The sequence below is a fragment of the Nyctereutes procyonoides genome, unplaced genomic scaffold (assembly GCF_905146905.1).
Source record: "Nyctereutes procyonoides isolate TBG_1078 unplaced genomic scaffold, NYPRO_anot_genome, whole genome shotgun sequence".
Classification (NCBI taxonomy): Eukaryota; Metazoa; Chordata; class Mammalia; order Carnivora; family Canidae; genus Nyctereutes; species Nyctereutes procyonoides.
This window is the reverse complement of record NW_026575021.1, coordinates 7,668,741-7,686,797: the sequence shown is the minus strand read 5'-3', so window position 1 is coordinate 7,686,797 and position 18,057 is coordinate 7,668,741. Positions and strand designations below refer to the sequence as shown.

The 18,057-nt window shown below is 45.1% G+C and overlaps 1 protein-coding gene across 1 annotated transcript in view; it reads left to right on the top strand.

Annotated features, from left to right (window-relative positions):
• Window positions 1–18,057, top strand: part of KIT (KIT proto-oncogene, receptor tyrosine kinase) — a gene marked incomplete at its 3' end in the record, with an annotated part of 76,131 nt that overhangs the window by 24,195 nt on the left and 33,879 nt on the right. Inside the window, 3 exon segments of the mRNA XM_055341793.1 lie at window positions 11,985–12,254; window positions 15,060–15,341; window positions 16,426–16,562. Of these exon segments, the coding sequence (XP_055197768.1) occupies window positions 11,985–12,254; window positions 15,060–15,341; window positions 16,426–16,562 (689 nt within the window).

The following is an 18,057-nucleotide window of genomic DNA, read 5'->3' as shown; positions in this document are numbered from 1 at the left end:
ATGTTGTATCTTGAAAAGGCATTTACCGGAAGTTTGAACCTTGGCCCCTAGGTCCTCTTAGTGTAAGTGTCCTAAGAGGCAAGCAGAATGTTTAACATCTCCTTGATCTTGGGGGGGTCCTTTTCAAACATCAGAGTCAGCTCAAGGGGTGAGGTTGGGGGTGGGGGTATTCTCTTGCCATCAGATGGCATGCTTGTGAATGAGGACCTAGTGACAGGGAGGGATCCAGGCTCTGGCTACAGTGAAGCTCCCTGCTGTGCGGTGTTGGGGGGACCTGAGTGGCAGGTGCTTAAAGGAAGAGGACCTGGGTGTGCAGACTTTGACCAGGGATCCCGGTAACCGCCGGAAAAGCAGCGAATGCAAATAGTGCAACGGGAAAGGTGTGCTCCACGCAGGTGATTGAGCAGGCCTGGGGTTCTCCAGGCACGCACCCTACCGGTTCCGTGGTTAAGGCAGAAAGGAGAGGAGCCGGCCCGGCCCCCGGGAGGAAACCGCTCTCAGTTGCAGAGGCAGGAAGGGTCCAAACCACCGGTGAATCCACCCCCCGGCTGAAAAGCCCACAGAAAAGCGAGTGGGTGAGAAGGTAGGATGGGTGATCGGCCTGGCCCTGCCCCCCCAGAGAAGAGCACCCACCCCTGGTGATGGGGGGACATCCCTTTCTTAGCACCGGGGAGCCTGGTGAACCCCTGTTTCCTTGGACGTCCGTGAGAATGCAGGACCCACGTGTGGTACCACTGGCCTCTTTGGGCCACAGGTATTTTTCCGAAATGAGTAGGCCCGGAGCAAAAGGGACCTGAAATTGGTGTTTTCACCTTGGCTTTGGTGCCTTTAAACCCCAAGTGGGCTCATGCCCCTTATAGCCACATGCCTCAGCCCCCAAGGTCAGGCAAGAACAGCGCACCAGCCTGTGGCCGGGATACTTTCTGGCCTTCTCTGCTGGTCGGTCCTCTCTGCCTCCCTTCCAATCCTCTCTGCTCTTTGTGATCCTCCCCGCGCCCCTGAGGATGCTCATCACCCCCCCCCCCTCACTGGGAGCCCTCGGCTCCCCTGCTTTCCAGCTCTGAGAGTCCTCCCCCTGCTCCTCCCCCTGCCCCTGGCTGGCCCCGACGTTGCCCTCCCCCAGTAGCCCAAGCCATCCAAGGCGGCTCCTCCCACCTGCCAGGACTGTGGCACCGTGGGAGATCCTGGTGCTATGGGCGTGGGGTGATGCCAGGGGTGAACGTGGGGTGAACGACTAGGGTTGTCAGGAGGGATGCAGGACACGCCATGGCCTGTCCCTCCTCACGTCGGTCAGGGACCAGTCCTGTGCGTGGAGGGTGGCGGGCCTGGTTCTCTGTTCACTTCTGCTCCCCGTCTCTACCCAACTCCAGTCACCTTGCACCTGTCATTCCGTTTTGGGCCATCTCTTTGTACTCCCCACGCCCACCCTCGATGATCTTATGAACACGGCTGGTTACCACCCCTCACCCCCCTGCATTGCCTACGGTGTGCTGCGGAGGACATTGGTGGCCCTGACACCGGCCACCACCCCTGGCTTGATCTCCAGGACGTTTCAGTGCCTCCCACTGGTCCACATATGCATCTAAACCTGTTCTTCCTCTTCTCTTCTGTTGGCACCCCGTCTCCCCATCACCTAAGCCAAAAACAGGGGTCCTCTCTTCTCTTCCTCTCACTCCTTTGCTGCCCAGATCCAGCCCAGACCCTTACCCATCAGTCCTAACCCTCACTGCTCCCTGAGGGGTTCCCCCCAAGCGCACATCAGTAGCTCCCCATCAGGGTGGGCTCACCCCCTTAACTGTGACACAGGGGGCCCTGAGGTGATGGTGCCCCCCAGGACCCGTGGCCTCACACCCTGATGCTGCAGCGATTCTGAACGATCCTGTGATACTAAGCACACACCTTACTAGGTCTGGGATAGTTGCTCTTGCGGTTCCCACACCTAATAGACCTCTCTCCTCCTCCACCCCTGGGCTTCACCACGTCACACACATTCTTTAATTTGAGCTTTGGGAATCCTTTTCTGACCCTCCCGCTGCCCCAGTTTCCCCTGTTGGCTGTGCTGGCTCGCTTCTATGGTGATTATCTCTGAGTCCATCTTCCCCACTGGGCCCCCAGCTCCTGCTCTGTATTCCTGGTTCCCAGCCTCTCCCAGGACCATTGGTAGGAGCTCAGTTACCGGTTCATCAATGAAGACAGTTTGAGAAGTGCCTGCTTTGTTACTGATCCTTCTCTCTGCCAGTAATGACTAATGCTCCAGCTTTTATTTCCCTGTCCTTTGGTTCCCTTCTGTCAATTAGTTCATCATCATTAGGCCAACGCTGGAATACACTTAAGGAGCTGTTTTTTTTTTTTTTTTTTAAACTGTGTTTCAGTGAAGTCTTTCTAATTTTGGGATTTTAAACTGACTTCCAAATGGCTGATCATTGTACGAGGCTTGAAAACTGTGAACTGTCTCCAGTACTGAAACATGTTTTGTATGATTTTGTAGTATCGAGCCCTGGCCCGCAAATAGAAAAGTTATTTTGTTTTTAAGGACTAAGTACAAATTTGCACCGTGCCAAGGAATTGGTTTTTGAGTCCACGGACACAGGACTAGGGCAGTGAAAGACTTAAGACAGTAGGAGATCGTGTCAATTATTAGTATTTACCTCCTGTCTGACCCGAGTAGATTTTCACAATGAGCTCTTTCTGGGTAAGTGCTTTAATCTCTGTATTACAAGGTTAGAGATACATCTGAACTCCCCCTTACCCAGAAAATCCTTTGGAAACAGCAGAGTTGTGAATCTGGAATCCTGTGATGCAGTCGGGGACTGTTTAAACTCGTCCATGGAGGTGCTGTTGAAAGTTAGGGATTGGGGTGGTGTGTTTGGGAGGATGTGGCTGGAAGGTAGTTAAGTTTCTCGGAAAGCTCATGTTTTTCCACCAGAATTTTTCTTTTACTTTCCATGTTATGATAGATAATATAAAAGCGTTTAAAAAATGATTTGTCCCTGCAAGAAATGGACCTCCCAGAAGACGGGGTGAAAGCACCCGAGATCCCGAGAAGCACTCCTCTGTAGGATGGTGTTCCAAATTACCTTCCCCTGCCCCGCACCTCCCTAGTTAATATATGTAGTAACTCTGTCACCATGCACTTATTGTCCCCTTCCGTATTTCTGGTGCTCTGTGAGGCTTTGGGGATGGAGATAGACACAGACTTTGCTTTGGATTCTGAGAGCTTACCGTTTGAGGGTGAGGTAGGAGCAGGAGGGGGGGGTGCTTGTAGGGAGGAGCTTTTCCTGACTACCACACACCTCTGCACTCAGAGAGCTTTGCCTTTGCCTTTCCCCTCTTTGATTACACATAAACATGGACACATGCAAATGGACCAAGTCTTACTGGCCCAGCTCTCAGGGCCCCCATCCCTCTGGACATTTTCGTGGTGCTCTAGTCCGAAGAGTAGCCGCTCCCTTTGAGTCCTGGAACGTGTTCATCCCCTTTCCATATTTTTATTTCATTTGTATTGCATTTGTCTCTGAGCTCCTCCATCAGCATCTGGTTCACTACTGTTTTAATGATTATGCAACAGATGCATGGTGAAGCCAAAGATTTTAGTGCTTATGGTAGCATGAACTCACCACAGTAGAGTGGAGGCCATTCTGGGATCCTCCGTTGCATGGCTTCCTTCACTCTGTAAGGGTGATCCAGAGTGGATTTACAGTGCCGCCCCCCACCCCCTCTCTGGGCAAGAGCATTTTTTTTTTTTCAGATTTGTTTGGTTTTCACTGAGCTCATACTCTCTCTCCTCCCACCCCAGCTTTATTCTATTTCCAGTATCATCTACTTGTTTTTAAAGCCTCATGGGTGTTGTGGGCAATTACTATGATCCTTCCATCTTGGTTTTTATCCAGTTTATTCCTGTGGGGATCTAAAAGTATGTCAGAAACAGTAGGATATACAAATCATGAGCTTTTTTTTTTTTTTTTTCCTGAATCACAAATTGTGGTTAAATAGTGCATCAGAAAGGATGAATTCCTACCATTTACTTCGACGTGGATGGAACTGGAGGGTATTATGCTGAGTGAAGTAAGTTGGTCGGAGAAGAACAAACATTATATGATTTCACTCATACATGGAATATAAGAAATAGTGAAAAGGACTATAAGGGAAAGTGAGCGGGGGGAAAAATTAGAGAGGGAGACAGACCATGAGAGACTCTGAACTCTGGAAACAAAGGGTTGCGGAAGGGGAGGTGGGTGGAGGGATGGGGTAACTGGGTGACGGACACTGAGGAGGGCACTTGATGGGATGAGCACTGGGCATTATATATTGGCAAACTGAATTTAAATAGAATATTTAAATAAATAGTACATGAACTAAAGAGTAGTTGGACTACAATGGAGCTTGGAGCTTTGTCTTTTCTATAGGTCCCTTTCTACTTCCTCAAAACCAAAATAGGCCTCTCTACGTGGGTTTTCCTCCCTGCCGTTATTTTACCTGGTTCCTTATATTTGTGTCCAAAGGAGAAAAGGTTTTGAAATGACTTCCTTACTTTTAACTCCGGCTATAAATCCAGTCTTTGCAGCTTAGACATTTGTGAAGTGCACAGACCCCTTAGGGCGGAGGGATCTTTGGGACAACATTTGCAATAATGGGTGGTCCAGCTACGGCGGAGCTGACCAGGGAGCGCCTTGCACTCAAGCAGGTGGCTCTTACACTGGTCATCGAGAACATTCTATAGGACCAGTGCAGCCTGGACTCTCAATTAGTCTTTTAATCGACAGATGGCAAAGATGACAGGTGTATCTTGAATAGTTTATTTTCCCTTAAGAAAGATGGACAGCTGTGTTCATTTTGATGGAGAAGCAAAACCTTTTCTTTGAGTTTTGGTTGACTTTGAGTTTGGGATGAGGGGCGGGAGTTCTCACCACACACCACACCCAGAATGCAAGCCAGGTCTGCAGTTTCTAACTTCAGTTTCCTTTAGTGTAGTGTTTATGAAATAGCACTTGGGATAAAGAGCCCCCCCTCCCCTTGGTGGTAAGCACCCCCCCCCCCAGGCTTCTCATGTTTCAATCCCATTTAATTGGACACTCCTTTTAGTTGAGTCACCCTTTGAGGGTTTCTTTGTTACCAGAGAATCAACAGCTCTTTTTCAGCGTACACACACACACACACACACTCCTATTTCATCAATTTTCATAATATGCACTTAATCTGTATATATAATACGCCACAAGTCTAGCTTCTGTAGACAGTTTGAGAATAAGACCATGTGACTCTGATGGTGCAAGCAGGAGAGCAGAGGTGCCAGAGAGAAGAACCTCACAGTCTTGAGCACTCAAAGTCCCCTGGTTTAAAACTTAGAGCTTATTCAGCCCAGAAAGTTGAAAGCACTTTTATGAATGCCTGCTTTGTGTCAGGTAGCGGAGAGATGGGAACCAAGATGGTATGCTTGCCCGCAAGCACAACTGTGTGGGACAAATACAAATAATGACAACAATTAATTTTTTTAGATGGTGTGATTTAAAACAAAGGCAGGGGGCTCACTGAGGCCAATACCAGAGGTCAGAGGAGTCAGCTAAGAAAGAGCCAGGAGAGCAGAGCAGCTTTGAGGCTCACCAGGGCTTTGAAGAATTGTTTTTTGTTTAATGTTAGGGTTTTTAAATTTATTTTAAATTTTTAAAATTTTTCTTAAAGATTTTATTTATTTATTCATGGGAGACACAGAGAGACAGAGACACAGGCAGAGGGAGAAGCTGGCTCCTCGCAGGGAACCCGATGTGGGACTCGATCCCAGACCCTGGGATCACAATCTGAGCCAAAGGCAGACGCTCAACCACTGAGTCACCCAGGTGCCCCTAGGGTTTTTTTTTTTATTGTGGTAAAATACACACAATACAAAATGTACCATTTCTAAATGTCCAGTTCAGTGCCATTAGGTGTATTCACAATGTTGTGAATGGAAATTCTGTACCCATTAGCCCCATTAACTTTCCATTCCTCCCTCCCCCTGACTCTTGGTGTCTACATTCTACTTTCTGTTTCTACAGATTTGTGTACTCGAGGTGTCTCACGTAAGTAGAATCATACGACATTTGTTCTTTTGTTTCTGGCTAATTTCACGCTGCAGGATGTTTTTGAAGTTCGCGGATGTGGTAGTCTGTGTCAGAATTTCCTTCCTTTTCATGGCCAAATAATATTCCATTGCACGATCTTGCCACTTGTCCATCCATTGACCTGAGGATGGGCACTTGGGTTGTTTCCACCTTTTGGCTATCGTAGATAATGCTGCTGTGTACATGAGCGTGCAAATATCTGTTTGCATCCCTACTTTCTCGGTTCTCTTGGATATGGTTGGATTTTACATGAGCGAAAGGGGTTATAGAGGGTATGTTGGCATTTATCGTGATATTGTTAAACTCTTGCAACCTTATTGACTGTTCATAAATGCTCCTTTTCTCCCTTATTCTTGTTCTTTGAGAGCACGGACTGCCTTCAAGGTTCAGCCCTTAGCCAGGTACCTGGGATAAATATATCAATATTTGATTAGTTCCTGGAATTCTTAGTCCAGAACCATCATATGCTCTAGTAGTTGGCCCCCAGAATGGTAGGTTTTGCCATCTATCTTGTTTTCTTTTTTTTCTGGCTCATTAATTAACATGTGCTCAGGGAATAGAAAACAACTCTTAAATTAGCCTTAGCCAAACATGATTAGAGAAGTACATTTTCTAATGCAGAGACTCCTAATGTAGATAAAACCCAATTCAACAAACATTTGTTGAGAACTTGCTATGTACCAGACACCTTTTTAAAATGTGTAATTTCAGGGCAATTTCTAAGCTCAGTTGGAATACCTTATTGGTATTGAATTTTAAATATAATAAGGGTAGGTACATACTTTTTAACATGAATCTCTAGTCTTTATTCTAAGAGCTTCATAACAACATTCAAGATAGTTTGGGAAAAAGAGAATAAATAATACCTAGAGTCCCATTCTAATATAAGTTCTATTTTCATTTTATAGGATGAGTTTGAGGGTTGAACTTATAAGTAATTTACTTTGAAAATAAAACCCTTAATCTTTTGGTGCCAATTATCTTAAAATTTATTCTCTAAAGCTCTAGAGGTAAAGCAGAAACCAATGACCTCAAGTTCGGAGGACTCTTTTTTAGAAGCATCCATAGCAGTTTAATGGATGCATAGAACCCCACTCCCTTTTCTTAGTGGAACACCAGAAATGACATCTGTCCTCTTTTGGGGATAGGTCAGTGGACTGTTGACACCCGTTACAGGGGCTAGGTATTTAGGAATCTGTCCTTCCTCCGATCTTTTCTATGTTCAGGGATTGAAGGGTATGTTTTTATGGCTTTGCCAGGGGGAAAATACAATTTAGGATCCTTGGAGTTAGGTGGAGGAGGTAAGACTTAGATTTAGAACACGGTGAGCATCAGAACAAACGGATGGGTGATGGTGCTGGACATGTTGGATGGAGTTAGTGAGGGCAGGTGATCGTGGTTAGGGACCAATGCCTGTGGAAAACAGGGCTTTCCACATGGCAAGAAGGTGAATTGGTGGAGTAGATGTGTTCTGGGGTTGGGAATGGGGGCAGGAAGATGGGCCCACGAAGGGATGGAATTGTTTATAGGCTCCTTAGCCCGCCAGCCTAAGACTGTCTTACTGGAGAGGGAGGTAAAAGTCCAGAGGAAGCAGCTAGAAACCAAGTCCCATGCAGGTGCTTTGTAAGCTATCCATGAGGTCAGTGTTAGCTGCTGCTGCCTCTGACAGGGTTTTTGAAGCTGGGACTGGGGTTGTTGAAGGACAGTTTTTTTTTTTTTTTTTTTTTGGCCTGATGGATCTCAGGGCCATGAGGTTTGATGAGTTGGGAGTTTGATGAGCTGGAAGCACAGAAATCTCCTAGGAGAAGATGTCATCTGTCTGGGTGGTAGTAGGTGGCTAGTCTGGGGTGGGGCAGCAGGAGAGGAAAGGCAGGCAAGGATGAGAGGCAGAGGCTCCAAAGGAGGAGATGGCTGGGATTTGCTGCCAAGGAGGCAGAAGTCAGGCAGGAACCCATTTGGGAAATGATGGAACCGTTTACATTCATGGGAAGTGAGTGAGTCAGGACTGACTGGAGGGGTGATAAGAGGTTCTGTTTCTAGAATAATTGTGTCTAACATTTATTATGTATTTTCTACGTAATAGAAACAGTTCTGAGTGCTTTGTATGACAGCCTTATGAAATAGGTTCTGTTGCTGTCCCTACTTTGCAAATGAGGAAACCAAGACAGAATTGATTAGTAACTCGCCTCAGGATCACACACTTAACTCCTTGGCAGAGCCAGGATGCAAATCTAGAGTCTTAACTCCAGAGCCAAGCTCTTACTGAGTATGCTCGACCATCTCAGTGTGAAAGCCAACATCTTCAAAGTGCCCTGTCCTGTCTTAAGCTCTTTGCATGGATTTGTCACATTTGATTCCCATAAGGACTCTATGAGATGAGGGTATTTTTATCATTTTCCAGATCTGGAAACTTGGTCACAGAGAAGTAGAGTGGCCTGCCTTTGAGGTCACGCAGCGAGGCTTAGCTTCCATTGGTTACGGTCCTTCTCCAGAAGTTGGCGATGGTTATTCAGCTGGATTGTCATAATACCTATGGCCCTTAAGATCCCCTTCCGAGAAAGCTAAATTGATTGAAGTGTTTTGAAGTATAAATTCTTTAAGGATTTTTGGATTAAATTTTCTGTCAACGTCACTGCTATTCCCTTGCAACAACTCCCTTTTTAAAAGGGGATAAATAATTGACATAATAGTGTCTCCATTTATTGCTGTGCCCATTTTCATTATTTAACACTGCATATGACTTTGAAAACAATCCCAAGCACTTCGTTTCCTATTCTGGCCCCCTGCATTTAGATGCTGAGCCCAGCAAGGGACAGATGATCTTGCCTATAGCCCTTCATGTGTTATTGGTGCTTAATAATGTTTGATGATTGTAATCGACCTTGTTGTTACCTTCTGCGAATCGAGGTTTGCTGAGTATCTTCAATCTGGGGTGTACTTGGCATGACCTCACGGAGCTGCAATTGAAGCCATGGTTGAAAGGTGCCCAGATGAAATATTGGGTAACAAATTGGAATGGAGACCAGTCATCATCTATGTGCACCTGCAGGGGATGGTTTCACTGCTGCTCTAGAGCATCTTTGGTGTGTCCCTCTCCTCTTCTGTCCTCACGTGTCAACAAGTCTCATCTGGGACTTTCTTTCTTTCTTTTTTTTTTTTTTTTTTTTGATTTTTATTTTATTTATCCATGAGGGACACACAGAGAGAGGCAGAGACACAGGCAGAGGGAGAAGCAGGCTCCATGCAGAGAGCCCGATGTGGGACTCGATCCCGGGTCTCCAGGATCACGCTCTGGGCCAAAGGCAGACGCTTGACCACTGAACCACCCAGGCGCCCCTCTTCTGGAACTTTTCACCTCATTTGACTATAGATCTGTTTCTGTGCCTTCCTGTGCCGTAGCTTCTCACAGAGAGGTCTACATGTAGAGCCTCTGACCTTGGGAACACACGGAAATTCCCACTCACCTGAAATTGTACTCTTGCATTTCCTGCAGTTTCTTTCTCACCAAATAGATTTGGTTTGTTCCCTTGGTCACTTTTGTTCATCCTCTTGATCTCGCTCAGCATCTGCCCTAGTCCCCACCACCTTCTCTTTGAAACCTTCTGATGTGTTGCCTTCCCCTCCCACCCTCTTCCTTTCTGGTGGTGGTTTTGTTGTTGTAGCTTGTTCATTGTTGTTTGACTTTTAAATCTCAAATCTATACCCTCTTAGCTGGAAGAGCTCTTCAAGATTGGTATTTTGTGTGTGCCTCTTTTTTCCACAAGTCCTCACCCTTGACTATCTGATCCTGCCTTTTTTTTTTTTTTTTAAGATTTATTTATTTGTTTATTCCTGAGAGACACACAGAGAGAGGCAAGACATAGGCAGAGGGAAAAGCAGGCTGTCTGCGGGGGAGCCTGATGCGGGACTAGATCCCAGGACCCCAAGATCATGACCTGAGCCAAAGGAGATGCTCAACCCCTGAGCCACCCAGGCGTCCCCTGATCCTGTCTTTTAACTTCACACGTTATTTGCTCTTCCTCCACCATATGAAATGCAGGTCATAAGGTGAGAAGTCCCATCCACTGGCCCGGGAGCCCCTGAGAGCAGGGCTCTTGGCCCTCCTGGCCCCACACGTTTCTGATCATGTCTCCCCACCCCCAGTCATGCCAGACTTGGGGAGAGCTTCCTGGCGTGGCTTACCTGCTGCCTTTGCCTCCCACCTGCTCCTTTCTCCACCTGGATTGGAGGATTTTTACTCCAACATCAGAACTCAGGTCGCTTCTTGTCTCCGACCTTGTATGTGTGCGGAGGGGATAGATATGCCATTTTGCCTATGACCCTGCAGAAGTGATTGAAAGCTCCCTCCTCCTCCACACCCCCAGGGGGGAGTGCTGTTATCCTGTTGCTCTAGCCTACCTCACCCGGGACCCTTTCTTCCCACTCACTCACCCAGGTCGAATGTGAGTCAGTCTTTGTAGTTTTAATTACACTAGAACCATTAATGTGTTTTTCCTCTGATGGTATAATAATGCTCCTTTAGTCTCAGATCCTTACTGTAGGTCTTATTCCTTCTGCCAACCTCTGAGGACTGGAGCTCTTCACTGAGTTCCTTGAATCTGGAAGATCTCGGTATCTTACTGTGCATGTCACTTTTCTGCTGGAAAATATCGAGTGTCTCTGCATGGTCTGTGTGGTCTCTGTGGTATACATCTACGGCCCATGTCTGTCTTCTCTTTCACCTCTTCTGATATGGTCAAGGTCCAGCCCACCTCTTCCTTCTTCTTCAGCTTGAAGCCAGAACAGCTGCGTTTCACTTATTGTGACATGTGAGTAGTGCATTCTCTAAACTCTGGTGTGCGTGTAAGAACCAGGTGTTGCACTTATGTGGACGTTTCCCCAGCACCCAGCTCGAAGCTTTTGCAGACCATGAATAAGGAACAGGTACATTTGCATTCATGCAATAGATGGATGAATGAATGAATGAATGAATGAATGAATGGACTGCCATGAATTTTCTAAGCTTCAAGTTTCATACTCCGAGTCTAAAGTTTGCATCTTTATATTAAGAAGCCTATTTAGGCATTAGTTTGATTAGGCTGCAGTCCAACATATGTCATGAGATATGTCATGGTCTGATTTTTTTTTAAAGATTTTATTTATTTATTCATGAGAGATACGGAGAGAGAGAGAGAGAGAGAGAGAGAGAGAGAGAGAGAGAGGCAGAGACACAGGCAGAGGGAGAAGCAGGCTCCATGCAGGGGCCTGATGTGGGACTCGATCCTGGGTCTCCAGGATCACGTCCTGGGCTGAAGGTGTGAACCACCCGGGCTGCCCTCATGGTCTGATCTTTAAAATGGGATTTTCATGTGCTGCCTTATTATTTGAGACTCTTAAATAGTTCTCCTTTTGGGGAACATCACCGTATAAGGAGAATTTCACACAAATAACTGAATTCACAGCCAACCCATGTCATGGTCATGTACATTTTGCCAGAAGAGTAACAGGCCAGTAGGTTTTTTTGTTTGTTTTTAATAGTGTGGGGTTTTGTTTTTGTTGTTTCTAAGCAGGGTGTCAGCATGTCAGTACCATTTCGATGGCCCATATTCAGAGTGGAAACTTGACCCAGCTGTGTTTTTCACCCAGAGAAGGGCCATGCGTGGCATCCCGCGAGGATGGCTTGCATACCAAGTGTGACCCTCAGGATTAATGGAGAGTTGCAGAAAATAATTTTCTCGATGAACTTAAGAAACTTTAAACAGAACTCTTTCTAACTATAAATAGTGGGGCAGCTTTGTCCTATTTTTATTATAGAGCGCACAGAAGATGGAAATCAATATTGGAAGAGTTGCTTTATTTCGCCAAGGAAAAGATCATACTCAACACGATTCTTATTTTTCTTGGCAGGCTCTTCTCAACCATCTGTGAGTCCAGGGGAACCGTCTTTCCCATCCATCCATCCAGCAAAATCAGAGTTAATAGTCAGTGTCGGCGACGAGCTTAGGCTGTCCTGCACCGATCCAGGATTTGTCAAGTGGACTTTTGAGACCCTGGGCCAACTGAATGAGAACACACACAACGAATGGATCACAGAGAAGGCAGAGGCTGGCCACACGGGCAATTACACGTGCACCAACAGAGATGGCTTGAGCAGGTCCATTTATGTGTTTGTCAGAGGTAAATGTGTGGCTTTCTTTCATGCTATGCTTTAGAGAACTTAATATCCTGTTCTTAATTATGGATGACATAGAGATGGCTGAGCCATAGAGAAAATATGGCTAGGTCTAGAAAGCCTAAAACAAAATTTTCTTTGTTGGTCTCCCCCCCCCCCCCGGCCCCATCTCTTGATACATCGTGGCTGTGGGTATGACTTCAGCTGAAGGTCTGTGAGCCTGCGCTGCTCTTCCTAATGAGATTACAATATGGTTAGCCCATTTGTCCTGGCACTCTGAGTAAACCCTGAGAATAAATTAGGCCCTTTGGGAAAGCTGCATTTTAATGCCTTGAGATCCTAGATACTCCCACTTAGTAAAAACACTTCAGGGAACGAAAGGCCTCGGAAGGCCCAAACAGACCAACACTTCAAAAAGAATTGACCCACTTTTAGGGAGCAAATTCCAGAAAAATAACCCAGTCAGCTAAATCACCCCATGTCCCTCTTAGGTTCTTTAATAGTTGTCAGTTGATTCGTTTAAAAAAAAGAAAAGAAAAAGAAACAAAGAACCAAAACAAAATGGTGACCTTTTTAGAAACAGAAGAAAAATATGATTGTTGGATTTCCGTACCTCATTTCCTATGATAAACTCGGTGATTCGCCTGTGTTTGCTTAACATCCTTGTCAAGAGGAGGTTTGCTAATATATGGGAGGCAGGAGGCTCTTTCTGTTGATGTAAAAACAAGTACTTTGAGCTTTAGGAGACGCATCCTCAGGTCATAGGAGGAAGAATAGAGTCCCGGTTCTGCCTCTGAGTTTCTGTCCAGTGAAAACGGGACTACGTAGGAGGCCTCATCCACAGTATTGTGGGGGAATAATGAATACATCTGTCCTAGATTGCAGGTCTGAGGGACCTCAAGAGTTTCGGTTTCTCACCGGAACACTGAGAGTTTCCTGCTTTGTCTTCCTGGTGTAATTGTTGTCGTTCAGGAGACCAGAATCGTGCAAATTCTAGCTCTCTCAAGGGTTCATAAAGTTGACTCACCTTGTGTTCGCTGTAGGGAAGGTTGCCTCTCCTTAGTGTATCTGTTATTCTCCTACGTGGGTAAACTGAGATCTACCCATTGATAAGGCACAGCTTAGCCTCTGGGTATGTTTCTGTAATTGTGGAGGTATCCTGTGTGCTGGTCATTGGAATTCGAGAAGATACTCTAATTTCCAGGTGGTAATGAAGTCTCATTCTGCATATGAATACAGTGGGTAGATGACTGAATAAATGGGGGGAAGCTAGTAGCCAAGTCAGTCTCGGAGTCAGTCTCGCAGAGTTCATGGATTTTTTTTTTCTTTTTAGAAGGGAAGTCTTCCTCAATAAATCAGAGCTATCAGAGCTACACTAAACTACTGATTTGAGATGTTTTGGATACTTGAGTAGTTTATGTTACAGCAGGGAAGGAGATTGGGGCATTGTAGGAGCCGGGTTCCAGCAACTGAGAAAGAGTAGATGGAATGATAACCAGCAATGGCTTCGGACCTCAGTTCTATCCTCATGAGGTGCTTTATTCATGGAACAAAGGAGTGAGGCTGGGACATGCGTAATTATTCATCCTAGAATTTTTTTTTCCTAAAATTAAATGGTAAATCTATTTCACCAATGTCAAATTGATTTTTTGTGGGACACCAAGTTCCAAGTGGAATGGACAATGAATAAAGAAATTTTTTAAAATTTATTTTATTTTTTTTATTTTTGTATATTTTTTATTGGAGTTCGATTTGCCAACCTATAGTATAAAACCCAGTGCTCATCCCATCCAGTGCCCCCCCCAGTACCCTTTAAAAAAAACAAACAAACAACATTTTAAACATGATCTGTTGGCCCAACCGTCTATCTGTATTATCTTTACATGGTAGGGGTGGCCGCATATTGTGTGTACAGAATGAGGTTTGTCGTTGCTTATAGGAGGTCCCAGTCTGCCCGAGGCTTTTCCAGTCCACACCTGGTGTCCTGGCATAATTATTAATAGCACTCCCCTTCACTCACAAGTGTCCTGGTTCGGATGATGAAGTATTTGCCACAGCATTCCCGAAACTCATAAGACCCCCCTTGGGAATATGGCTTCATTTGATTTCCAGAAGTTTATGTTTATACATATCTTTCAAGAATTAGGAAGAGTGGGGCCCATGATGACATTTGTACAGGGTGGCCGGCTGATGGTCTCCCAGGCTCTATGCAGAAGCTGAAAGGTCCTGGCCACTGGGAGTTCTGGAAAGGCCCCCGCCCCACCACCAGAAGGGTAGAGAAAGAACACCTTTCCCTGACCCTAATGGGTATCATCACACAGCCTTAGTCTTAGCCCATGCTGCTTGAGTATTCCCTGTTGTAGAAGAATAGTAACTATTGTAGTAAAATACCCTCCGAGTTTTAGGGGCTCAAATCGTGGTATCAGTTGGACAGGGATTTGAGTTCCGCTCAGCCATTTCTGGGCCATGTCACTTTTTTAGGAGAGTCACTTTTGAGACTTCAGTTTCTTCACCTCTAAAAGGGGGGGGGGGTAAGCATAGTGCCCATCACATCACGGGGGTAAGCATAGTGCCCATCACGTCGGGGTGCTTCGAGGATGAGATGAGCTAAAGTGTAATGGTCCGAGCTTAGTGTCCGACACATGGGAAGTGTATAACAAATGTTAACTGTTACTCGATTCGTAGTATTTGGATAAATTCTACTTTTGCTTGCAAAGAACGAACAAAATGCGGAGTCATCCGTGATCTTTTAAAATGTTCTCGGTGCCTGTGGCCTGCCATTCAGACGACTGATTTTTGATATGCTTTAGATCCTGCAAAGCTTTTCCTCGTTGACCTTCCCTTGTATGGGAAAGAAGGCAATGATACGCTGGTCCGCTGTCCTCTGACGGACCCAGAAGTGACCAATTACTCCCTCAGGGGGTGCGAGGGGAAGCCTCTTCCCAAGGACTTGACGTTTGTTGCTGATCCCAAGGCTGGCATCACGATCAGAAACGTGAAGCGCGAGTACCATCGGCTCTGCCTGCACTGCTCTGCGGACCAGAAGGGGAGGACGGTGCTGTCCAAGAAATTTACCCTGAAAGTGAGGGCAGGTAGGGGCCCTTTCTCTCTTTCTTGTGGGGAGGCGGAGCATCTGTTGATGGAGGGGTGACTTGTCTCCTCTCCCTGGTCTGTCGTACTCTCAGCGGTCAGGTGGCTGGCTCTTCATCACTTTCCCCAGCTCACAACTACTGTCAGTGGCCGGTGGATTCTTTGTTTCGTAGCCCCAAGCCCCACACCACCAATGCACGGCGCCACCGTTGGCAGGTGCATCTGCCAGAAACCGGTGTGTAGACCCTCCCAGGGACAACTGTGAAACCTCACAACATCAGGACACCCAGAGTTTCATAACTGCATGAGGTGTGCTTCCAAGGGAACCTCACTGGGGAGCTTTGATTCCACTGTTGGGAAAGATTAGCATATACATTATTCACCCCTTGATTTACTGTTGATAGAGGAATTGAGTTTCTCCTCAGCGATTTGATTTTAATGCATTCCCAGACTTATTCCCAGTCTGAGGAGGAAAGCACCAACAGAGTATGGCCCTTGTTATCATCGTGGCATTATGTTGATTAAATTCGTAGCTGGAAGATGTCTGGATTTTTGTGTCTCCGAGCTCATCAAATTCAACACCGGGTGACATTCTGCTACGGAGGGGTTTTTATGAAGGCTTTTGAAAAAGGGTGCTCATTGGGATTAAGGAAAGTTTGACTATTTAAAATGGAGATTTTTCAGAAATGAGCAAGATATTATTACTACGGCACATGGGAAAGATGCCTGTTTGGTTGAAAGAATATAATTAGTCGTAGGTCACGTCCTCATGAAACCATCAGGGTTAAAGCCACTTTCCCTGTGCCAGGGCTTCTACCTGTTTCAAAATAGCTTTGGCCAGGAGCATTATCATCTCAAAGCAGACATTCCTATTTTTTTCACTCAATATTAATGAATTTGCTTGAAGGATGCAAGATTTAATTGCTGATGTCTTCAGATAGGCAAGTAATACAGATTGATTAGTACTTGAGATTTTATTTAAAAGATGGCCAAATAAGTTGGGTGCATTTGAGGAAAAGCAGTAGGTGACAATGGCATATGATCATGGAACAAATAATTTGAGGGCCACGTTTCTTCTTATTCTAGCCATCAGAGCTGTACCAGTTGTGTCAGTATCCAAAACAAGCTCTCTCCTGAAGGAAGGGGAAGCCTTCTCTGTGATGTGCTTTATAAAAGATGTGTCTAGTTTCGTGGACTCGATGTGGATAAAGGAAAACAGCCAGGTAAGTGGCTTGTTTCCTTTGTTTTTCTCAATACATTGTTCTCTCTGTGGGGGACATTTTAAGGTTTTCCCCTTAAAACAGTCTATTAATTATCCTGGGGATGGCTCAGCTGGTGTGTCTGTCTGAGGTGGGGCTGTCTGGGCGTATGTCGAGATGCACATTTCCCCCTTTCGTAACACCATATGTGGATGTGTATATTCATTATTAGCGACAAATACGTGTCATTTTGTAAATTTATTTTGAGAAGACCGAAGAGAGAACTTCGGACTCCTGTTCTATACCGTGTGCTGTTTCTTTGACTTTTGTAGGGAAAATTTTAAGAACACTTCTTGTTAGCCACGTACGTTAACCTTGATTTTTAAGACTCTTAAAATTATCCAGGCCAGATGATTTAAAATATTGGGAAAAGTTGTCAATTTTTTTCCCCCTTCCATATTTAAAAACAGTCAATGATCTCAGATACTAACCGGGGCACTCCCTCCTTTCCCACAAAGTGGCCTATCCATTTGAGAGCTGTGTTTCCTTTTTTATTGATCTGACTTCTCCCCTCTGAGGCTGGTTACCTGAGATCAAGTTGCTTATGGTTTTCTATTTGTTTTAGTCACTATTAATAAAATGGTTATCTTTAATCTGAAACATTTGGACATGTTTAAGTTCTCATTCATTTAACAAATGCATATTGAATGTCTCCTATATGTCAGATACTGTGGAAGGCATATCTTAAGTAAATTTTAGCCAGTTATATGAAGTTTTTTTTCCCTCTCTCTCTCTAAATAATCATTAATAGCAAGGTCTTTCAAATTCTAATTTCCCAAATATTTTGCTTTAAAATTCCCATCGACCGAATTTTCAGTAATTTTTATTTGCATAATCTTGGCCATCTAAGGTAATTTGCTATCACAGTGGTTTTTCTTCAGAACACATATATGCATTACATGGGAGGAAAGAAATGATATATTTTCCTCCTCCTCTTCCTCCTCTTCTTCTTCCTTCTCATGCTCTGTATTCAACATGGGCAATTTCATGCCTCTTTAAAGAATTCTTTGCTCCATAAGTAACCATGGTGATTAGCATAATGCAAAGTACTATGATGGTATTCACATAGACTTGTGATGGATGATACCTTGCTAATGAAGCCTGCCATTGACTAGAGAATGGATTGTACTAGAGTCTTGTTCTTTCAGACCAGTGGCTTAAAGAAACAAGTTTTAGTTTCCATATCATATAATTTAATAAAAACAATAGCTTATGTATGGATTTTTGACTAACCCTACAGAACGCAATCCTATATTAATTGGCTTTCCATAATCCTTGATTTCAGATGAGAGAACAGTTTAGACCATGTGTGTATTTGAGCCTCTGTATAACTTGAAAATTAGCCTTTTTTCATGAGAAATTCAATTGCCCCAGGCAGTTTTGTTCTGAACCACTTTTCCCAGGAGTCCTGCATGCCATTCCCAATTAATCCACTGGCGCTGCTAGATAAGCTTTCAGT